General features: G+C 32.5%; 4 protein-coding genes across 4 annotated transcripts; 1 reads left to right on the plus strand and 3 right to left on the minus strand.

The window, feature by feature from the left end:
* The first annotated feature begins 1,312 nt into the window (after window positions 1–1,312).
* Window positions 1,313–5,579, plus strand: LOC107191259 (DNA polymerase epsilon subunit C). Its single transcript, XM_015580249.1, has 3 exons — window positions 1,313–1,430; window positions 4,784–5,031; window positions 5,413–5,579. The coding sequence occupies exons 1-3, from the start codon at window positions 1,313–1,315 to the stop codon at window positions 5,557–5,559; spliced, it is 513 nt and encodes a 170-aa protein (XP_015435735.1). The 3' UTR covers window positions 5,560–5,579.
* Window positions 5,580–7,277: 1,698 nt separating this feature from the next.
* Window positions 7,278–12,380, minus strand: LOC107191268 (dnaJ homolog dnj-5). The gene is made up of 6 exons (XM_015580260.1): window positions 12,219–12,380; window positions 8,746–10,272; window positions 8,175–8,616; window positions 7,834–8,049; window positions 7,528–7,757; window positions 7,278–7,404 (listed from the first exon to the last, which is right to left on the minus strand). The coding sequence occupies exons 2-6, from the start codon at window positions 10,260–10,262 to the stop codon at window positions 7,278–7,280; spliced, it is 2,532 nt and encodes an 843-aa protein (XP_015435746.1). The 5' UTR covers window positions 10,263–10,272; window positions 12,219–12,380.
* Window positions 12,381–13,805: 1,425 nt separating this feature from the next.
* On the minus strand, window positions 13,806–15,084 carry LOC107191260 (the record flags this gene model as incomplete). The annotated part of the gene is made up of 5 exons (XM_015580250.1): window positions 15,027–15,084; window positions 14,823–14,951; window positions 14,561–14,674; window positions 14,406–14,485; window positions 13,806–13,922 (listed from the first exon to the last, which is right to left on the minus strand). Coding segments are annotated over exons 1-5 (498 nt in total), but the record flags the coding sequence as incomplete, so codon positions are not given.
* A 442-nt stretch (window positions 15,085–15,526) lies between these two features.
* On the minus strand, window positions 15,527–17,190 carry LOC107191270 (calumenin-B). The gene is made up of 4 exons (XM_015580262.1): window positions 16,973–17,190; window positions 16,079–16,646; window positions 15,829–15,944; window positions 15,527–15,753 (listed from the first exon to the last, which is right to left on the minus strand). The coding sequence occupies exons 1-4, from the start codon at window positions 17,072–17,074 to the stop codon at window positions 15,565–15,567; spliced, it is 975 nt and encodes a 324-aa protein (XP_015435748.1). The 5' UTR covers window positions 17,075–17,190; the 3' UTR covers window positions 15,527–15,564.
* Window positions 17,191–18,788: the final 1,598 nt, after the last annotated feature.

Consider the following 18,788-nt stretch of genomic DNA (forward strand, 5'->3'; position numbering starts at 1 on the left):
AGTAATTTATTATTTCTCTGAAATTCAGTATTTATTTATAAGGAAATAAAAAATTTATATTACTTCGACAACATTCACCAGTGTTCTCCAACGCCCTGTTACTGTTACTAAACAGAATTTCAGGTTTGGTACCTTTGAATATAAACTAAATTGTCACATTGTAAAATACAAATAATTACCCTTTAAATCGGCGGAAATCTATTATATCGACAAAATATTGTGGCATGTGTACTTTTTGCTAACATTTATTTCACAGATATTATTAAAGTAATGGATTAATTTAATTCATTAAAAGTAACTTTAAAATAATTGTACGTTAATTTATTGTCTTGTTTAGCTTGATTATGTTATTAAACTTCTAAGATCGTGATTCTTTATCTTCTTTCTAATTTAAATAAGGCATTTAACTTAAATCATTTTCATTTCTAATTTGTATCATTTTATACATAATTCCTGATACTATCATGTAAACTTTACAGTTGAGACGTCCAGCACATGTGATATTTGATAGTAAAAAGTGAAATGATGCATAACATTCTCGTTAAGATTTGTGATTCTATAGTATGCATCAATAGAATATTGAATTTCACGTTTAGAATTCTACAATACTGTAGTAATTATATTTTGCAATTAAATTAAGTAAAACAATATTGGTACAATTATCTCGATTTGATATGAAATAAACTTAGTTATATTTAAAACCCAAAATTTCTTAATACTTGAAGTATTATTTTTTATTTTGTTATTTTATTTTAAGTTTATGCCTAAATCTATCAATATGATTAAAAGAATTTTTACACGTAATGTTGTACCTGAATTAATGTCTCCACCTACTATAAGGCTTAATAAAATACCCTTAATAGAAGGAATCGACTGCTACATTCTTGTTAGTGTTTATAATATTTTAATAGGCATTCTTTTTACACAAAATCATGCAATTCCGAGCAATTATGATAGTTATAATTTCTTTCATCTCCGAGGAAGTTGTAATAATTCCATCAATCCGGGAAGAAATGTGTGAAATTTCTTTATCCCCGATCCCATCTCGTCGCAGGGGTGGTTGAAAAACGTTCAAAGGTAGTGCGTGGAGAATCAATCTCTGTTAGTCGAGAAAAAGTTTCGCTCACCATATACGATGTGTCGTTGACAGCAACGTTAGGCGATGGTTGATTAGAGATGCTCAGAACTCCTTGGTGTTGCGATGCACAACGCTCGACATTCCTTTCAGCTTGCCTTGGAGTAACTGAACGGCAAAGCGGTCTCCCTCTCTCGATTCGCATCGGCTTCTTTACATTCTACACCAGCCTCGATCATGGCTTTCACTTTATCCGTCGAGGAAATGGTGAACCATGAGAGTTGCCGCGGCGACGTTGCTGGTCCATTGTCGAGGACAGAGAACACCGTCACCGGTGTACTCGCAATTGTTAATAGTAAATAGTACCTATCGATTGAAACGTTTAAACACCCACAGAAGTCTATGATTCGTAGGAAAATAAAATAAAATTTTAATCTTTCAAAAGAGTACAGCCAGATAAGGGGGTCAACAGTGCCCTCACACAGATTTAGACTTGTGACATACGATTTGATAGCTTGTCAAGAAAGAACAGTCTGTGCCAAATTTTAACCCTCTAACTTGCTCTGGAGGGTAGTAATAGGGAAAATTCGGATTGTTGGTTTTTCCTGTATTTTTCCTGTATACTAACGTGCAAAAATTCTATAAAAGTTCTAACGGATAGTATTTAACGGGGCACGCGTTAGAGTTTTTTTAATGATTTTTTGGTTGCGAATCCTAGTCGAAAAAAATCAATAACGGAAAAAATGACGACAAAAGTTGTTTTCTTATTAAAGTTTTAAAAACATTAGGGTTATATAATTACAGTAACGATATATCATTACAAGTATTGTTCTCAATTTTTTGGAGATTTTTTAGTCGAGTGCGCCGTAGTTTTAAAAATCACAAACCGATATTGTCTACATTTTTTCCGTGAAAAAGTAACTTATATTTCGAATTTTTGTATTTCTTTTAGTAAGTACATATATTATACGATTTTAAATATTTCCGTATCTAGTAAAACATACATATATTATAGAAGTTGAATTAACTTAATTGAAATTATGCTGTATCCGTTATACATATACCAAAACATTTACCGCATCTTGGAAAGCGTCGTTGGTGGAGTGGTTAAAAGTTCCGACTATGGAACCGCTGCGACATTTTTTAGATGTGCTTTATGCTTCGAACAAAATATGCACTACGTTTTTATATTACATTCGTTATATGTTTTCTTAATCTCTAACATAATGACAATAAATAATATTATTGATGAAAATATAGGATAGTATAGTTATATTGTTAATGATATCATGAAGACGAAGTTTAAGAAGTTTTTATGTTTACTGTAGGTTAAAATATACGCCGCGATTCATAGTCACTACTTATTCTTAAGTAAATGCACAAACCAATATGATATATTCACAGTGGTTGCGAATATTTCGCGGCGATAGATTCGCAACAATTTAAAATGCATGGTGTCTTATGAAACTGTTCACACTAATACCGAAAAATTTCCGCAAAAATTTATCTATAAAAAATCTATCCTCGCGAAATATTCCCTGCCGCTACGAATATTTTGCGTTGGTTTGTGGAAGCCATAACGGTTGTCGGAAACGCGAAATATATCATTAACAAAAACATCGAATTTTGAAAATGCTTCTTTAATTAACATTTTCCAAACTTTTCATTTATTGACAGATTACAAAGTGAAATTACGCAATAATTAAAAATAAAAAGTGAAACCGTCGCATCGGGATTTGAACGGGGGTCGAACTCAGTCTTCATCATGAGCGCGTGAGAGAACTCATGCGCTTCTCGACGTTGAGGTTGCTTGGGATTTTGACCTGGCTTGGGCGGCCACTCTCCGAGTACACTCGGCCGTAGCGTTCAGTCGCGTTGTAAACGTGTGACGTAGGAGTTTTGCCGAGGCGCCCGAAGCAAAGCGTATACGGATAGAAGTAGAAAACACTTGTGTTGGGGAGTCGCCGAGTAGAACGTAGTGGGGCAGAGCTCACGGAGAGGATAGAATATGCTTGGTAAAATACCCACGGGAGACATGGAAAGGGTAAGCGCTCGCACGGTTATCCCACGATTCCCACGATTCAGTGAACTCCGCGAGCGATCTACCGGGTCCGGCGCTTCCAACGCTTCCACGTAGAGATGGCGTGCAAAATCACTAACGGTGATTTATCACAGTGATCGCCGAATCACGATCACGGTCGTGATTTAACTTCATTTACGACCGTGATTGCGATTTTTTTATCTTGAGTGAATTTGCTCACTGCGATCGTAAGTCCTTGATCTTTATACAGACGAACGTATTCAATATGATTTTACGATGAATTACATTACTATTTGTGTTTGTAAAAAGCAGTAGAAAAAACAAGAAATTCTAAAAGAATGATTTGCTAGGTAACATGTAGATTATAATTTATAATCATTAATTTATTCATTATTCTTCATTGTTTTTAATTATTCCTTCACTTTGTACGATATAACTCGAATTTTTGTTTTGATGTCGTTAATATAAAATATACAGATTATGTGTCGCGTGTAAAGAACTGTTAGGTTTCTCCACCAATCAGAAACGATCACGAGAAATCACGAATCACTGTGAAAAATCACCGTGATTGGGAACGAACGTGATCGAATCACGAGTGACTCACAAGTAGCAGTTCACGCCATCTCTATCTCTATAGGTTCTATGACCCCACGATCTCACCACACGGGGTCTCTGGCGCCTCCACTGGGGGTTCTTTGACATCATAATCTCACCACACGGTGGTCCCTGGCGCCTCCACCGGGGGTTCTGTGGCCCCACGAACTCATCACACGGGGTACCTGGCGCCTCCACCGGGGGTTCTATGACCCCACGATCTCACCACACGGGGTTCCTTTGCGAGGCCACCGGGGGTTCTATGACCCCGCGATCTCACCCACGGGGTCTCTGGCGCCTCCACCGGGAGTTCTATGACCTACGCTTCAATATACACGGGGTCTCTGGCGCCTCCCCCGGGGGTTCTATGACCCCACTTTTTTCACACACACACACGGGGTCTCTTACCACCTCGAACGCACAGTTTCATCTATATAGACGCATGTGACAATGTCAGAAAGAATTGCTATTTCTTAAAGAGGATTGTATACAAATAATCAAATTACAAAACGGTTTCAGTTAGAGATGGCGTGCAAAATCATCAACGGTGATTTATCACAGTGACCACCGAATCACGATCACGGTCGTGATTTAACTTCATTTACGACGTGATTGCGATTTTTTTATCTTGAGTGAATTTGCTCACTGCAATCGTAAGTCCTTGATCTTTAAACAGAAAAACGTATTCAATATGATTTTACGATGAATTACATTACTATTTGTGTTTGTAAAAATCACTAGAAAAAACAAAAAATTCTAAAAGATTGAATTGCTAGGTAACATGTAGTTATAATTTATAATCATTAATTTATTCATTATTCTTCATTGTTTCTAATTATTCCTTCACTTTATACGATATAACTCGAATTTTTGTTTTGATGTCGTTATTGTAAAATATACAGATTATGTGTCGCGTGTAAAGAACTGTTAGATTTCTTCACCAATCAGAAACGATCATGAGAAATCACGAATCTCTGTGAAAAATCACCGTGATTGGGAACGAACGTGATCGAATCACGAGTGATTCACAAGTAGCAGCACGTCATCTCTAATCACTGCCCTGGGTCCCTGAGTTGTAATCATGGCAAATGAAAACGAAGGAAGTGTGAGTGACAGAGAATTAAACCAAAGTAATATCAATACAGGAGAAGGAAATTCTCAGGATTCCCAAGATGAACTCGAGAATAATATTCGTACTGATGAAGAACAGAAAGAAAAGTTAGTAAAATTACCATTAGGTAGGATAAAAACAATTATAAAGATGGATCCTGAAGTGAACATGGTTAACCAAGAAGCTGTTTTTCTAATTACAAAGTCCACGGTAATTTTATATTATATATTACTTGTCGATATAAGTAAAAAATATTTTTTAATTAATTTATCAACTTAAGTGTTTTTCTAGAAATGTCATGAATATTATTAGACTAGTGGGCATGAAATATTATTTTTTCAAAACTTAAAGATCTGTTGTTTGTATCTAAGCAACACTTGGAAACTTAAGGATCATTTGAAAAAATGTGAAAAGTAATGTAAAACTTGTTCTTTTAAATAACAAAAGAATTTTCATGTACATTAATCTAGTATAATAAGAAATAAAAATGTATATTCTGTTGCATGACAATGTATGTACATATATATATATTATTAAATATGTTTGGTATTTCACATCTGATAAGTTATTAATCTTGTTTTTTTATAACAGGAACTTTTTATCGATTCTCTTGCTAAAGAATCTTATAAATATACAGCACAAATGAAAAAAAAGACCATACAAAAACGGGATGTAGAAAGTACAATCAATAATGTTGATGCACTTGTATTTCTGGAAGGAATGCTAAATTATACTTAAGCAGATTCTATGTCAGGATATAGCATAATATTAGTGTATGTTTTATGATAAAATATTTTTGTATTTAAAAAGGAATGACTAATAAATATTGTAAAATATGTAAAAAATTCTTGATTCCACTATATGCATGTGATAAACACAGTAAGAATTGATTTATTAATGTTTATTTATACATAACTAATTCAAATGTTCAATGCTATAATATAGATATATTTCATTTGTATAGATGAAACTAATTTTTATATTTCATTATAATTTTGCTGTATTAATTCATTTAGTAGTCAAAATTTCTTGTAATAAAAATACAAAACGTGCATGGAAATTACACAAAGGTGCTTTATTATAAATTCTCGAGCACAAGACACAGTTACCTTTTTCATTAACAGAGACAAAGGTATCAGCTAAAAATATTTTGCTATACTTGTACTAAAATTTGTAAGCTGTATGTTAAATGTGTATCTTCATTATAAAACTTGTTTAATACAAAGTTATATGATTTCATTTGCACATACAAAGAATTGCACAACTTTATTATTATACAAATATAACATAAATAAAACTTTTTAATAACACATTCATACATTTCTACAAGTATTTTACTTACTTTCGTTAACTTTATTATTTGTATTATACCTTGTATGATGCAAAATGAAATTCATGAATTATAATTACCTTCAAATTGAAATTTAAATAATAGAGCATTTGCATGCAATTTAATATAGTAAATTCGTTAATATTCTTAATTTACATGTCAAAGAACGCGAAATGGAGTATTATAAACATCTCTACATAGTACATAACATAAATAACACAGAAAGAAAAAAATCAGTCTTATTTTATATAACGTCAATTATTTAGCTTTTATAGTTTACCAATTATAAATGTTCAGAGATCATGGCTCACAGTAAATAATGATGATGCAGAAACACAATGTTCATGAACATGGACTGTTGTTTCTATAACATTGTAAAAATATACATCAATTACATGTGGAGGATACTACTTTCAACTGTCGTTAAGAAATGAACAAATTTTAAGTATGTTATAAAAATTCGTGTAATATATAATGAAAAGTTTCTATATACTCATATCGCATAGTTATGTTTGTAGTTTACTAAAAGTAAACATGTTATCTGAAGCACTTTGAGATATAGAAATTCTAAATTCCTTTCATTGCTTTTTAGTTTCATTAACATGGGAGCAAATTTATGGTACAGCTTTAGTTTGCACATTACGTTAAAATACTACTGTAATATTAATAGTGAGTATTATATTTGGGGTAAATTAAAGGGCCATTTAAGCTTTAACAGGCATTGTAATTACTAATTCTTGAATGCTTTTCTTGTTCAATTTTCAATCTACATTATAAATATAATATGGAAACAATTAATAGTCCACCTAGAATTTCTGTCATCTTTGAGATTGAAATTAATATTTTCTTTCTTTGTAATTGTAATTTATAATACATTTAAACATTTCTATTACATTTAATATATTGTACTAATATGAACTCTTATATTTTTAAATAAATTTTTATTTTAAAACAAATTTCATGTATATCTTTTAAGACTCTTTTTAATACAATTTATAAATTGTGCTAATGTCACTGAATGTTATCCATTTATTTTAGCAATATGAAAGTTCATTAAAGAAGTATGTATATTACTGTGTAATCGTACATAAAAGATACTAAAAGATGAAGTAACTTGTCAAGCTTTTTACTTCTTACGTCTAGCTTTACGTCGCTTACAATCCCTAAAGGAGTTTTGATCTCCTGGTGCGCTTGAAGTTCCGGATTTACTATGGTTGTACAAATTATTTAAAAAATCTTCGAAATCTGCTTCACTGTTTAACAGAAAAATTAATATGAATTCATATGAACTTCTACCGCGCGTTTTTACCATAATAATGTAAATTAGTGTAAAATATTATTATATATTAAGTATTAGTGTAAATATTAATATGTACCTCGTGTTCGGATCTATTTGTTGACGCTTTTTACCACTGTTGGCTGCTTGCGATGGTGGTCGCTGGCCCAGAACAATTCTATACTGAATGCTATGTGTATTTGCTCTTAGATGTTTTAAATTACCAGCTTGACAAGCTGCCCAATCTGTGACATCATATACTGCACCTTCCATGCAAGCATAATAATGCCAAAGGAAACCCATTAAACGAGACTCTGCCCAAATGTCACCCTATTTAAAAGTTTTATAATCTATGTAGAAGCAAAATTCAATGAAGTGTTTGTATGAAAACTGTTTTAATATTTACTTCTTTTGCACTGTGACGTATTTTACACTGAGCACAAAATCGCGCTGCGTAACAAGGACGTTGCGTAGGAATTCTTTTGTGCCTCAAACCACAGTTCGTGCACCTTATTGTATTTGCTGCTTGTTCCATCTTTCTGTGAAGTTGAGAGAGTAAATCGCTTAATTCACCCCAAGCTGCTTCTACTTGTCTAGTTTGATCAAATGCTTGTCTGCGTTCCTAAAATATTAAAAACACAATATAATTATAAGTAATTTTTACCTTAAAAACAAATTTTTCGTTATGATCATTATGAATAACATTTATTGTAGTTTCACTGTAGTAAGTATCGAAGATAATAGTACCGGTTCGCCAATTATGTCAAACGCGTGTACAAGTATTTTGAATGCCTCCTCTGCACCTGGCTGATTATTTTTGTCAGGATGAACTAAGAAAGCTTGTCTCTTGTAATACTTTTTAATATCATCATCTGAACACGTTGGTGTGACCCCGAGTATACTATACGGATCCTTTCCTTTACAAGCTAATAATCTTTTCATAGCTTCTTCACTAGTAGTAGGTAATGCAATATTTGTTTCAAGACTACCACGTATCCAGTTACTGTTTTCTTCTTTCTCTTCGCTTTTAGCTTTTATTTTATGCCAAAATGCAAACTTACTATTTCCAAACCAATTATCTAATTGTCTACCAATAGAATTCAATATACGAATTTTTGAAAATGTCATAGCTAAATAGACCCATGAGTATTTTAAATACAGTATGGTATAATACCATCCACATTTACCACTGAAACAAAAATGAACAAATATCTCAATATATTTTTAAAGTTTTTAAAAAAATACAGGTATTCTTAAGCTATATTATATTGTAATGTAAATTTTAAAGTCACATACTTTTGTATTATATATTACTTACAGTTGAATAATAAGATTGGCACTCATACTAACTACATCAGATACTAAGTGTAGTAACCAATAAAATATTTTTAATCCAATTTTATACCAACGACTGGCATACTTATTTAAATTTTTACATAAATCTTTCACTGGAGATTCTCGATTCTCTCTTCTGCGGTTTCTTTGAGCTTTTTTAATTTGCTGTGCTTTTTCAGCTTGAAAACGTTTAACATTCTTTTCCTTAGTAATTTTCTTTTCTTCTTTACATGTTTTATTTACAACTTGTTGATTTTTTTCAATTTTATCAGGAGAAACAGTTTGACTGGAAGTATTTATTGTGTTCAAATTATTATTTATTTGTATAGGTCGTTTTGGAATATTTCCAACCAATTTAGGATTACTATTTTGAATTTTTGAATTATTAAGTGTCTCTCCCTTTTCTGGTTTCTTAAAAGGTTTAGAAATCTTTTTCTTTTCGAATTGATTAGATCTGTCAAATGTATTTATTTCTTGAGATTCAGTTTGCAGACCAAGATTGTCTAATGATACCCAGCGTCTTGGAAGGGTTGAATTATTTTTCTCTAAAACTTTTCGTGGTACTTGTAGTTTTGGAGAATAATGGTCATCACTTCCAGACGAATTTTGTCTCTTTAACACTGCAGATTTGGATTTATTTTTTGAGCTTTTATTAGAAATCTTTTTGTTTACAGATTCAGGTTTTGGTTTCATAGATTGAACTGTTAAAGGAGATGGTGGAGTAGGAGCAGATTTTGTTAATACATCTGAATAAGATGGTCGCATAGGTTTTACTTCTGCTATTGCACGAGGCTTCTTATGTTGAATATCTGTAGAACTTCTAGGCAATTCCTCGGGTCCTCTGACATCCGTAGCTGATTGTGGTAATGGTGTTACATTTGGAGAGATACCAAAGGGACTGTATGTACCAGACTGATTTGGTACCCAATTACCAACTAAATTATCAATTAACTGTTTGCCATTGAAGTTCTGTGTTGGCAAATCAGATGGTACTGTAATGTGTCTATCATTAAAAAGACCATATTCTCGATCAATTATGTTTTGATTTCTGTACGATGTTATGTTTGAAAGCTGACATTGCTCTGCCATGATTTGAGAAGCATTTCCATATATTACATTAATGTAATTGCCTCCTCCAACATCTATTGTACCAATTAAGTCATTATTTTCATTTATACCTAAATGATTTACTGTTTGAGATGGAAAATAAATTGATTCTGTTGTAGAATCATAATTTGACATATCTTGCATGTACAGATTACTCATTGGAGTCATTGATTGCATTGCAGATGAATTAGAATGCGGAGACTGATTACTAATATAATGCCTTGCCTGGCTTGAAGAATAATCTCCCCAATTATGAGATGTAGTTTGTTGTGTATTTACACCAAACTGGAGGTAATGACCATTAGAACTTTCTAAATCGGCAGTCATAGTTTCAATAATTTTATCTAAAGATATACGTTTAAAACCAGGAGGTGATTGTTGTTGCTCTGCCATGTTGTAATTTCTATAAAAGAAAAGAACAATATTTTTTATATATAACATACCTGTACACATAATACACATTTCATGTATTGTATAGTGTATCAGAGTAACTGAGAATAGTTAAACATTTTGTATGCGAGTAAACATATGGAAAAAAAGTTCCTAACAACGTTTTTTAATACTAAGGGGGACATTACATGGTGTGTACAGTTTTTCTGTAGGCGCAATGGTGGGGGAAATTTTAAGAACTTGATTTTTTTAAAAAGAATGTTATACCCTTTTATTTACAATATGGTAGTGCATTTTGATACGAGTTGAAAGAAGTTCAACATCATGTATAGTTGCCTCAAAGATATAGCGGTAGCAATAAACTTAACCGACCCTTATGTTTATGTTTTGAGCGCCAGGTCCCGTGATTCGATACCTTGAGGCGTACAAACTGTACTCGACAGTCGTTCAGGGGCATACAACGTTAATGTGGGATTGGATCTTCTTTTTTAATGTAATTGTACCACAAATGTTTGCCATTTCAGATTTAAAATACTTCTCGCCCTCTTATTTTTTATGAAAACTTATGTAAACATAAATTTTCGTTTTAGTCCTTGGAACCCTGTAGCTGAAAGCGGTGTACAACCCCGAGTGTGGTGGAACACAATGAGCCCCTGCTAATCGAGGACTAATGGTTAAGAGTCGGTTGAATTTATTGCTAATGCTACATCTTTGAGGCAACTAGTCGTCCATCGTATAGACAGTTGTACATTAGCGAGGCCCAAGGACTCAGGTCAAAGTCACTCAACTCTCTGATTAACTAAACCTTGCTTGATCCTGCAATGAACATGAAACAGACCTCACAGTTTTTGGCCCAAAATTTACGCTGTGAAAAAACTGACACAGATATTTGGAAATTTAGGTACAGCAGCTTTAATGTAGTCTTGCAATTAATAACTATGTTCTTTGTGACAGTGCAGGGATGATATTGTCAGATCACATGGATATAGTTTCTAGAATTCTTGCAGAACACCCAAGCAGACAGTCTACCAAATACCTTCTTTTCTTTAGGGTTACCTTAAAACAAATAGGGTTTAATATGCCCGTTAACAATGCAAACAAGTTACATATAAAGATCACTAGATGTCTGTGGAACAATAACACTGAAAATGTTAAAAAATATTGGAAAGGAATTTTTCAAACAAATAGAGTAATATATACTTGTCAATGATAGACACATTGAAGGAAAAAGGAATTTCTGCTACAATACTTGGTACTCCAAATCAAACACAGTGTTAAAAGCAAAGAAATCTCATTAATGTATTGAGATTTACAACCTCCATTGACATTTAACTATTTAGTGGTGTTTACAATAGTGTTAATTTTGTTACAGCAGAAATATTGGGCCCAAAACAGTAAGGTTAGTTGCACATGAAATGAAATTTTGAATGAAAATACATCAAGCTGCACTTCTTTTAAATTGTCTCAAAAAAAGATATCACATTATAAATAAAAGGGTATGTCATTCCATTTAAAAGAATCAAGTTGACCTTGAAATTTCTCCAACCACTTCACTTACAGAAAATTAAAATGAACTGTGTAATGTCTCTGTGTATCAACATACTTTTTTAGGAACAATTTTTTCATATCTTCACTCGTTTACGAATTAGTTAACTGTTCTGAATTAAATAAAAACGATTGTAAAATAAAAAATATGTTCAAGAAGAATAGGTCTTACGAAATATAAAAATTTGTACTACAGTGCTTAGGTAAATTATGCTGTGATAGATGTTGAATTTTAACAAAACTTTATTAAACTTGGGAACATTGAAATTGATAATACATGAGGTACAAGAATCATGTATAAACATTCAGTCATGAAAGATGTAATTTTACCGTGAATTTAATTTAAATTGTTTAATAACCTAAAACAAGTATTTCCCAATGAGATCATAGCAGGTGCAAAAATGTAATACTTACTTTCATTGACAATTATACTAGCCTTGAATATCCATTTACATTGTATTTAAAACACACGACTTCTTAAAGCATTGCAAGAGAAATATCATATTTATGAAATACGTGAAATTTTGAATTATATACCATACGGTTAATACAAAATCAGTCACTGTATTTGTCCGTCGTGGCTGCACTACTCAGATTCATAAACGGATCACATAAATAGTTTTCTTTCTGTATACACGGTATACACCATACACCATCCATATATGATACATGATATGTATGTATACACACATATGATGATGATGATGCTGATCTGATGACGTGTGTGCGTGTGTGCGTGTGGTGTGTATGTACATGACAAATATGTATACTCACGAGCAACTCGGCTTCCGTAGGGAAAAAGCGGTGTAGGGGAAGGGTCCCCCACTACTTAGTCTCGGAAGTCACTGAAACTTATCCCACATTTACATGAGAGAAATACATTCAATTTAACATTTATTTCAGTACTTGAACAAGCAATTCATGAAATTCATTTATCATTTTTGACATGTCTATACTGTTTGAAATTTAATTATAGATCGAAGTTAATTTTTAATTACTTTGAGTTTTGAGAACTTTCTCCCATCAAGCGCAACGGAAATTAGCAGTGTTAACAAAATTCTCAGGGCAATAGTAAAATTTAGGAAACAAGACATGAAATCAACATTTACGATATTTTATAAAATACATATAAAATACGACATTGTACAGGGTGTAACACAAATGTTGCTGGTCCTTGAAATGGGTTACTGGTGAGACGATTTGGAACAAGTTTTTCCTTAGCAAAAATGTTATCCGAGGCTTTGTTAACCAGATATTAACGAAAAACCCCGACCAATCAGAGCGCAAGTCTGCCGGCTGAGTTCCCGCGATAACGTTGACTACGCGCTGCGATTTGTAGCCAACGCTACGGCGGGAACTCGGCCAGCAGACTCTCGCTCTGATTGGTCGGGGGTTTTCGTTAATATCTGGTCACGGTTGTATATGCAGGTCCAGGAACTCCCATGGTGGGGGTGATCCCTTAAAGAAACAATGACGGCAGCTGACGGTCAGAATGCAGCGACAAATGTATATGAATCTGACATACTGCCTGATCTTCCATGATATCAGATAACATGCATCTGTCGTCAGTTTGATCATAGACGTTACGCAGATCTATTGTTCGATTTCTGACGTCAAATCATGTCACTGGGCCTGTTGTATTTCTGCTACTGGTTTACTGATAGATTTGATGCAGCAGACCCCTAGCAAATCTGTAGCAACTCTGTACATCAAATCTGCAGCAAAATCTAGCAATATCTGTTGAGAGCAGATTTGGCTGACCGGGTGATTATCGGGGTATGATTATTAATAATATGAATATTTTAAATTCTATAATTTCATGATTTGGTGTATTCTTTTTTTTGGTACAAAACAAATATTTATAATAACTTATATTGACTTACGCTTGTTTAATACAAAAAGTACATTTCAAGTAAAACAATGTGTAAAATCATTTATTATATTGTATCATAAGTTATATTGTAAATAATTAATAAATTAATAAATAAAATTTTTAAATATAAATAATAAGCTTGTCATCAACAGAATGCCAGAATATTGTATTTTCATTGATGCATTGCAAGGTTCTTTTCCTCTTCTGGATTGACAGGCACATGCCTCAAGTATATGACCATCCAGCTATAAGAAAATATAAACATAACATTTTTTCATATTATTACAAATAATGGCAATATTCAAAGTGGACATAGTTATTGCCCCACCTTGTATATACTAGACTGCTATTTTACTTATATAAAATATACCCAAAAAGCATCTACAGAAGTATCTCATTCTGCATATACACAGAAGCAATATGTGCATTTACATGTACGCTCTGGGCGCGCACGCCAATTGAACCTGTCAATTTTGACATACCAAACCAACCTCTCGATATGACGTATAACCGCGTAAAGTTTGAATCAATCGTTAAAAACATATTTTGTTAAAAGCATGCTACCTTAATTACTACGAGTCAATACATGTATTCTTTAACGATACTACACTCACTACAGATTGCTTCTGCGCACTTTTTGGGTACATTTTATATGAGCGATATATATGGAAGTAGTGTAGTATACATACAGCAGTAGAAGCTGTAATTCCATAAAAAAAAACACTTACGTTCTGTTGATAACATCCTGATGTAACAGCTACCATTTGATCTTCTACTATTTTGCCACAAAATGAGGATGTGTTCTGAACTAAGTATGTACATTTAAATTTAGCTTTATAGGAATTATTTTGATATTTTTTTCATTTAAGTGTAACGCACTTACTGTTATTATTGAATATAAAAGTGTATTTTACACAAACATTTCCAGTTGTTAAAGGACATAAAGTTCCATCTTCTCCCTCATTCTCCCAGAATTCAATTGTATTTGGTGGTTCCTCTAAGAGTTAATAGTTTTACTAAATTCTTTTATTGTTGATGAAAATTCATTAAAGAAATATATATAAGTTTTTAATTGTATTCGTCATTCTAATGAAAATAGAAGTGCTTATGAATAATTATTTTGAGATAAGTGTACATAGTTTTACCTGTTATGAATAAAGGTTCAATGCAAGGAATACCTTTGAGCGATGTACAATTATATTTTTCAGGTCTATTATGGAATATTGGTGCTATCCATCTGTATTGATAGCAATATGGTTTATCCTTGTCAAAGGCTATAAATTATAAAACAGATCAATTTTCAATATTTTCAAAATTTTGTAAAATTTAAATAACTCAGATGTAATTACCCGATATTAAAGATACTATGCAAACAAGTAAAGATATTCTTAAATTAAGTCTCTTCATTTTGAGATTTTGTATTCACCTCCTTATGTTTAGTACTATATACTGATGTGAAAACTGATTTGATTCACTTTGAAGCTACAGCATATCTGATAAATACAATCACCGTCATAGTGACACATCACTTATCTGATAGTACACCTATACTGTACTATGATAATATCTATATTGTAACACTATTCATTTATACAGAAGGAATAAAGCACTGTCTATCAGTATTACAGGTAGAGAAAATCATATTTAAAATATTTGTGATTATTAAAATGATTAACACATATTAACATATTTAAAAGATTATAATTCTTTGTAATAGTAATGTCATGAGTATGAGGTAAGTAAAAATCAGCCATTATAAAAATATTCTTAGCCTACTGATAAGGATAAATATTCTTTGAAATTTTTTTATACATTTTGTTTTTGATGTATCAAAAGTGTTTTTGTTTGTTCGTAAAAGAATTATTTAGAAATTATACAGGTTTTTTGTTAAAATTCATCATGCCTGGCTAATGCTTCTCCGAAATCAGTTGCTTGGGAACCAACAAAAATATCATATTTTTCTAATATTTCTTCCTTTGTAAGTTTTTGATCTGCATCTGTATCTGCTTCAAATATCAAGTGTCGAGATTCAGCCTCTGCATGATCAAAGTCTGCTGGAATAATCCATGTTTTAACCTATGAAAACAAAAAATTTATTAAATTTTCTCAATACATATGCGTACATTATTTTCTCATGTACAACGATATCACCTCTTCAAAGTCTAAGAAACCATCACTGTTTTTGTCACGGTACATAGAAAACTGCTCCTTTTCATTTTTCACCCATTCTGGTTCTTCTTCACCCTCTGTACCTTCATACATGTCACCTGTAATAAAATTACATATTAGTTCCTCTGAAAAAAGTAATTATTAAAAGTATTTTATAAATTTTTTATTAAAAAAAAATCTCAAGTCAGTGTTAATTATGTATATGAAATCAAAGAGGAAACAAAATGTGCACCAATATATTCTGAAAGAGATATTTTGCCATCTCCATCTTTATCAATATCTTCCATAGTTTCCAATACCACAACATCTTTCATATGAGCAGCCTCTTCTGCATGAAGAAAAGAAGCAAATTCTTTCTTTGTAAGAGCATCATCAGCATCTACATCTGCAGCTGTCCAACGTCTGCGATCTTTCTTAAACATGGCTATATACGAAAAGGAATTATCTTTGGACTTTTCATGATTTTCAACTTCATGTTCATCCATGTCTCCATAGACCATTGCCATATACTCTGTCCATGGAAGTTTTTCTTTTTCCTCTGGATTGTGAGATTTCCATTGTCGGTTAACATTGTCTCGTATATAACGTCTTTGTGTATGCAATATCCAATCTTTAAGTTCTTCTCCAGTAACATAACTATCTTTATCCTTATCTATTTTGTCAACTATTATTCCTAATCTTCTTGTGCTTTCTTCAGGGGTAAGCTGATCAAATGTTTTTGCTTCTTCACCAAGGAAAGCTTCATGATCATAGGCTGGGTTATGTTGAGAATTGACAAAATGGTCCTCTTCACTTGGCTCCTACATTAAAATTTGTTTTAAGAAATATGAATTAAAGACAAATTAAATATGCAATACTTGCAATAAAGAATCATTGAGAATATAAATATTCCTTTTGTTACAAGAGCTAGTATAAAAACAAAATATTTTGTTTTATAATACCGGAAAGAACATACTATATTACTAAATAAGAAAGATTAATACAAAGATATACTAAACAAGGTTATGTGTAAGAAATCCATAATTTTGTGAAAATAAATAGTACTTGAATTTTTTAGTATTAAGTACAACGATTTATTAGTATATGCATTTTTAAGATTTTTATGTTTTAAAAGCGGAAGACATACCTTGTTAATAACTCGTGACTTGGGTTCGTTCTCCGGCTTTGGGATCGCTGTCGCCAAGACGGAAAATCCGATCAAAATTTGAAGAAGCATGAGTTTATGCATAACTCACGCAAATACAAAATGAAGAAAGGATACCGAAAACCTGCAAATAAAGCAAATTTTGTCGATATTAAACGCTAAGAAGCGTCAACGACAATGTTGACGAAAGAAATTTCAGAAGCAGCCGTTCAGCTTAGTTGAGCTTAGTTGGCTGCTTCCACATCAGCACAACTTAATGTCTTGATTGATGCTGCATCCCCTCTTTTCAGCTACATATTCGTTTCAGAAATCATTTCTGATGTTAATGTTGATTTCGGACGCCTTTGTTCCACATCATCGTAAACATCATGACCGAGTTATATATGTATATATTTAGATACATTCGTGGTATAATGGATATTCGTATGCTATCAAAACAACCCGCCTATGATTACGAATACATAACTGGTTCACGTGATTGTAAAACTGTTACCGATGAAGAAACTATAATAAGTACAAGGGGCAACTCACAATCAGTTAAAGTTCGAGTATTCATTGCAAAATTCTTTTTTCCAAAGGCTCTTAATCATACCCGGATTTCATTGCAGATGTAAATTCCAAAATCCGCCATGTTAAGTAAAGTTTGCATAGCATTACAGATTTGAAAAGTAAATGTTATTGCAGGAGTGATTTTAAAAGTAATTTATTCAGTAATCTTTACTTAAATTGTAGTACATTTGGTCATTTAATATGCATATCAAAATCTACGTTTTTATATTAACATGTAATGTCAGAATCTACAAACGTTTTAACAATCTTTGAAAGTGTTTTACTTTCTGTGTAATATTTTCAAATTACATTTTCCTCATCCATTGTTATTAATTTCTAGAAAGAACATAGAAAATTAGAAGTAAAAGAATGATATTTTTTAATTTGACTGCTAGGGCAGAATACATTTGTAGCAATCTTTAAAGACGTAAACTTTGCCTAACAACTTGTCTTCTGTATAATTTGATGGAATGTACTAAGGATTTCGAAACATACGTATATTTTTTTAATTAATTGAAATATTGTAAGGTTGTTCTTTAAATTAGAAGCGTAGAGTTCAACTACTCGAAGTCAGCGCTGGATTAAGGTGGTTGCGTTTAGGGTTGCATTGTTCGTTATAATCAAGCGTTCATTAGGATTAAATGATATTTAATTCTACTTAGAATAAATTTAAATTCTTGAAGATTAATGTACTTTATTGTATGTTGCATTACAACACTTTTGCCCCCCCCCCTCCTCCTCCGCTTTTCAACTAAGGGGACCATCGAAGGTTTAATAGTCTCGGGCCCCAAGAAATCTTAATCCGAGCCTGCTCGAAGTGTGGTAATTATCAACGTTAATTAAGCTGTCGTCGTCGTCGTCCAGCTATGAAAAAACAACGCCCATGGAGTCTGTATACATCCGGAACCTCAAATCTATATTTAAACCCTACCCTGATAACTCATCGTGTACAAGTTTCGAGCAAATTGCCAGCAAATAATGACAAAAGATGTTTAAAAAAACATAGCCATTTGTTTCCGCATTTGGCTCGGGTTTTGCAGGTAACGCCAGCTGACAAAATGGTAAAGCAAATTGGCATAAAATCTTGCAATATAACCTGTGTCAAACTGGGGGCAAAAACGGAACAGAATCTGTGCGAGCCAATTTGCTGCATGTATTGCTGCCAATTTGCTGCATATGTTGCTGCCAATGTGCGCGTACGTTGTTTATAGCAAATCTTGCATCAAACTTGTAGCCATAACTTTATAAT

The sequence above is a fragment of the Dufourea novaeangliae genome, unplaced genomic scaffold, assembly GCF_001272555.1.
Source record: "Dufourea novaeangliae isolate 0120121106 unplaced genomic scaffold, ASM127255v1 scaffold262, whole genome shotgun sequence".
Taxonomy (NCBI): domain Eukaryota; kingdom Metazoa; phylum Arthropoda; class Insecta; order Hymenoptera; family Halictidae; genus Dufourea; species Dufourea novaeangliae.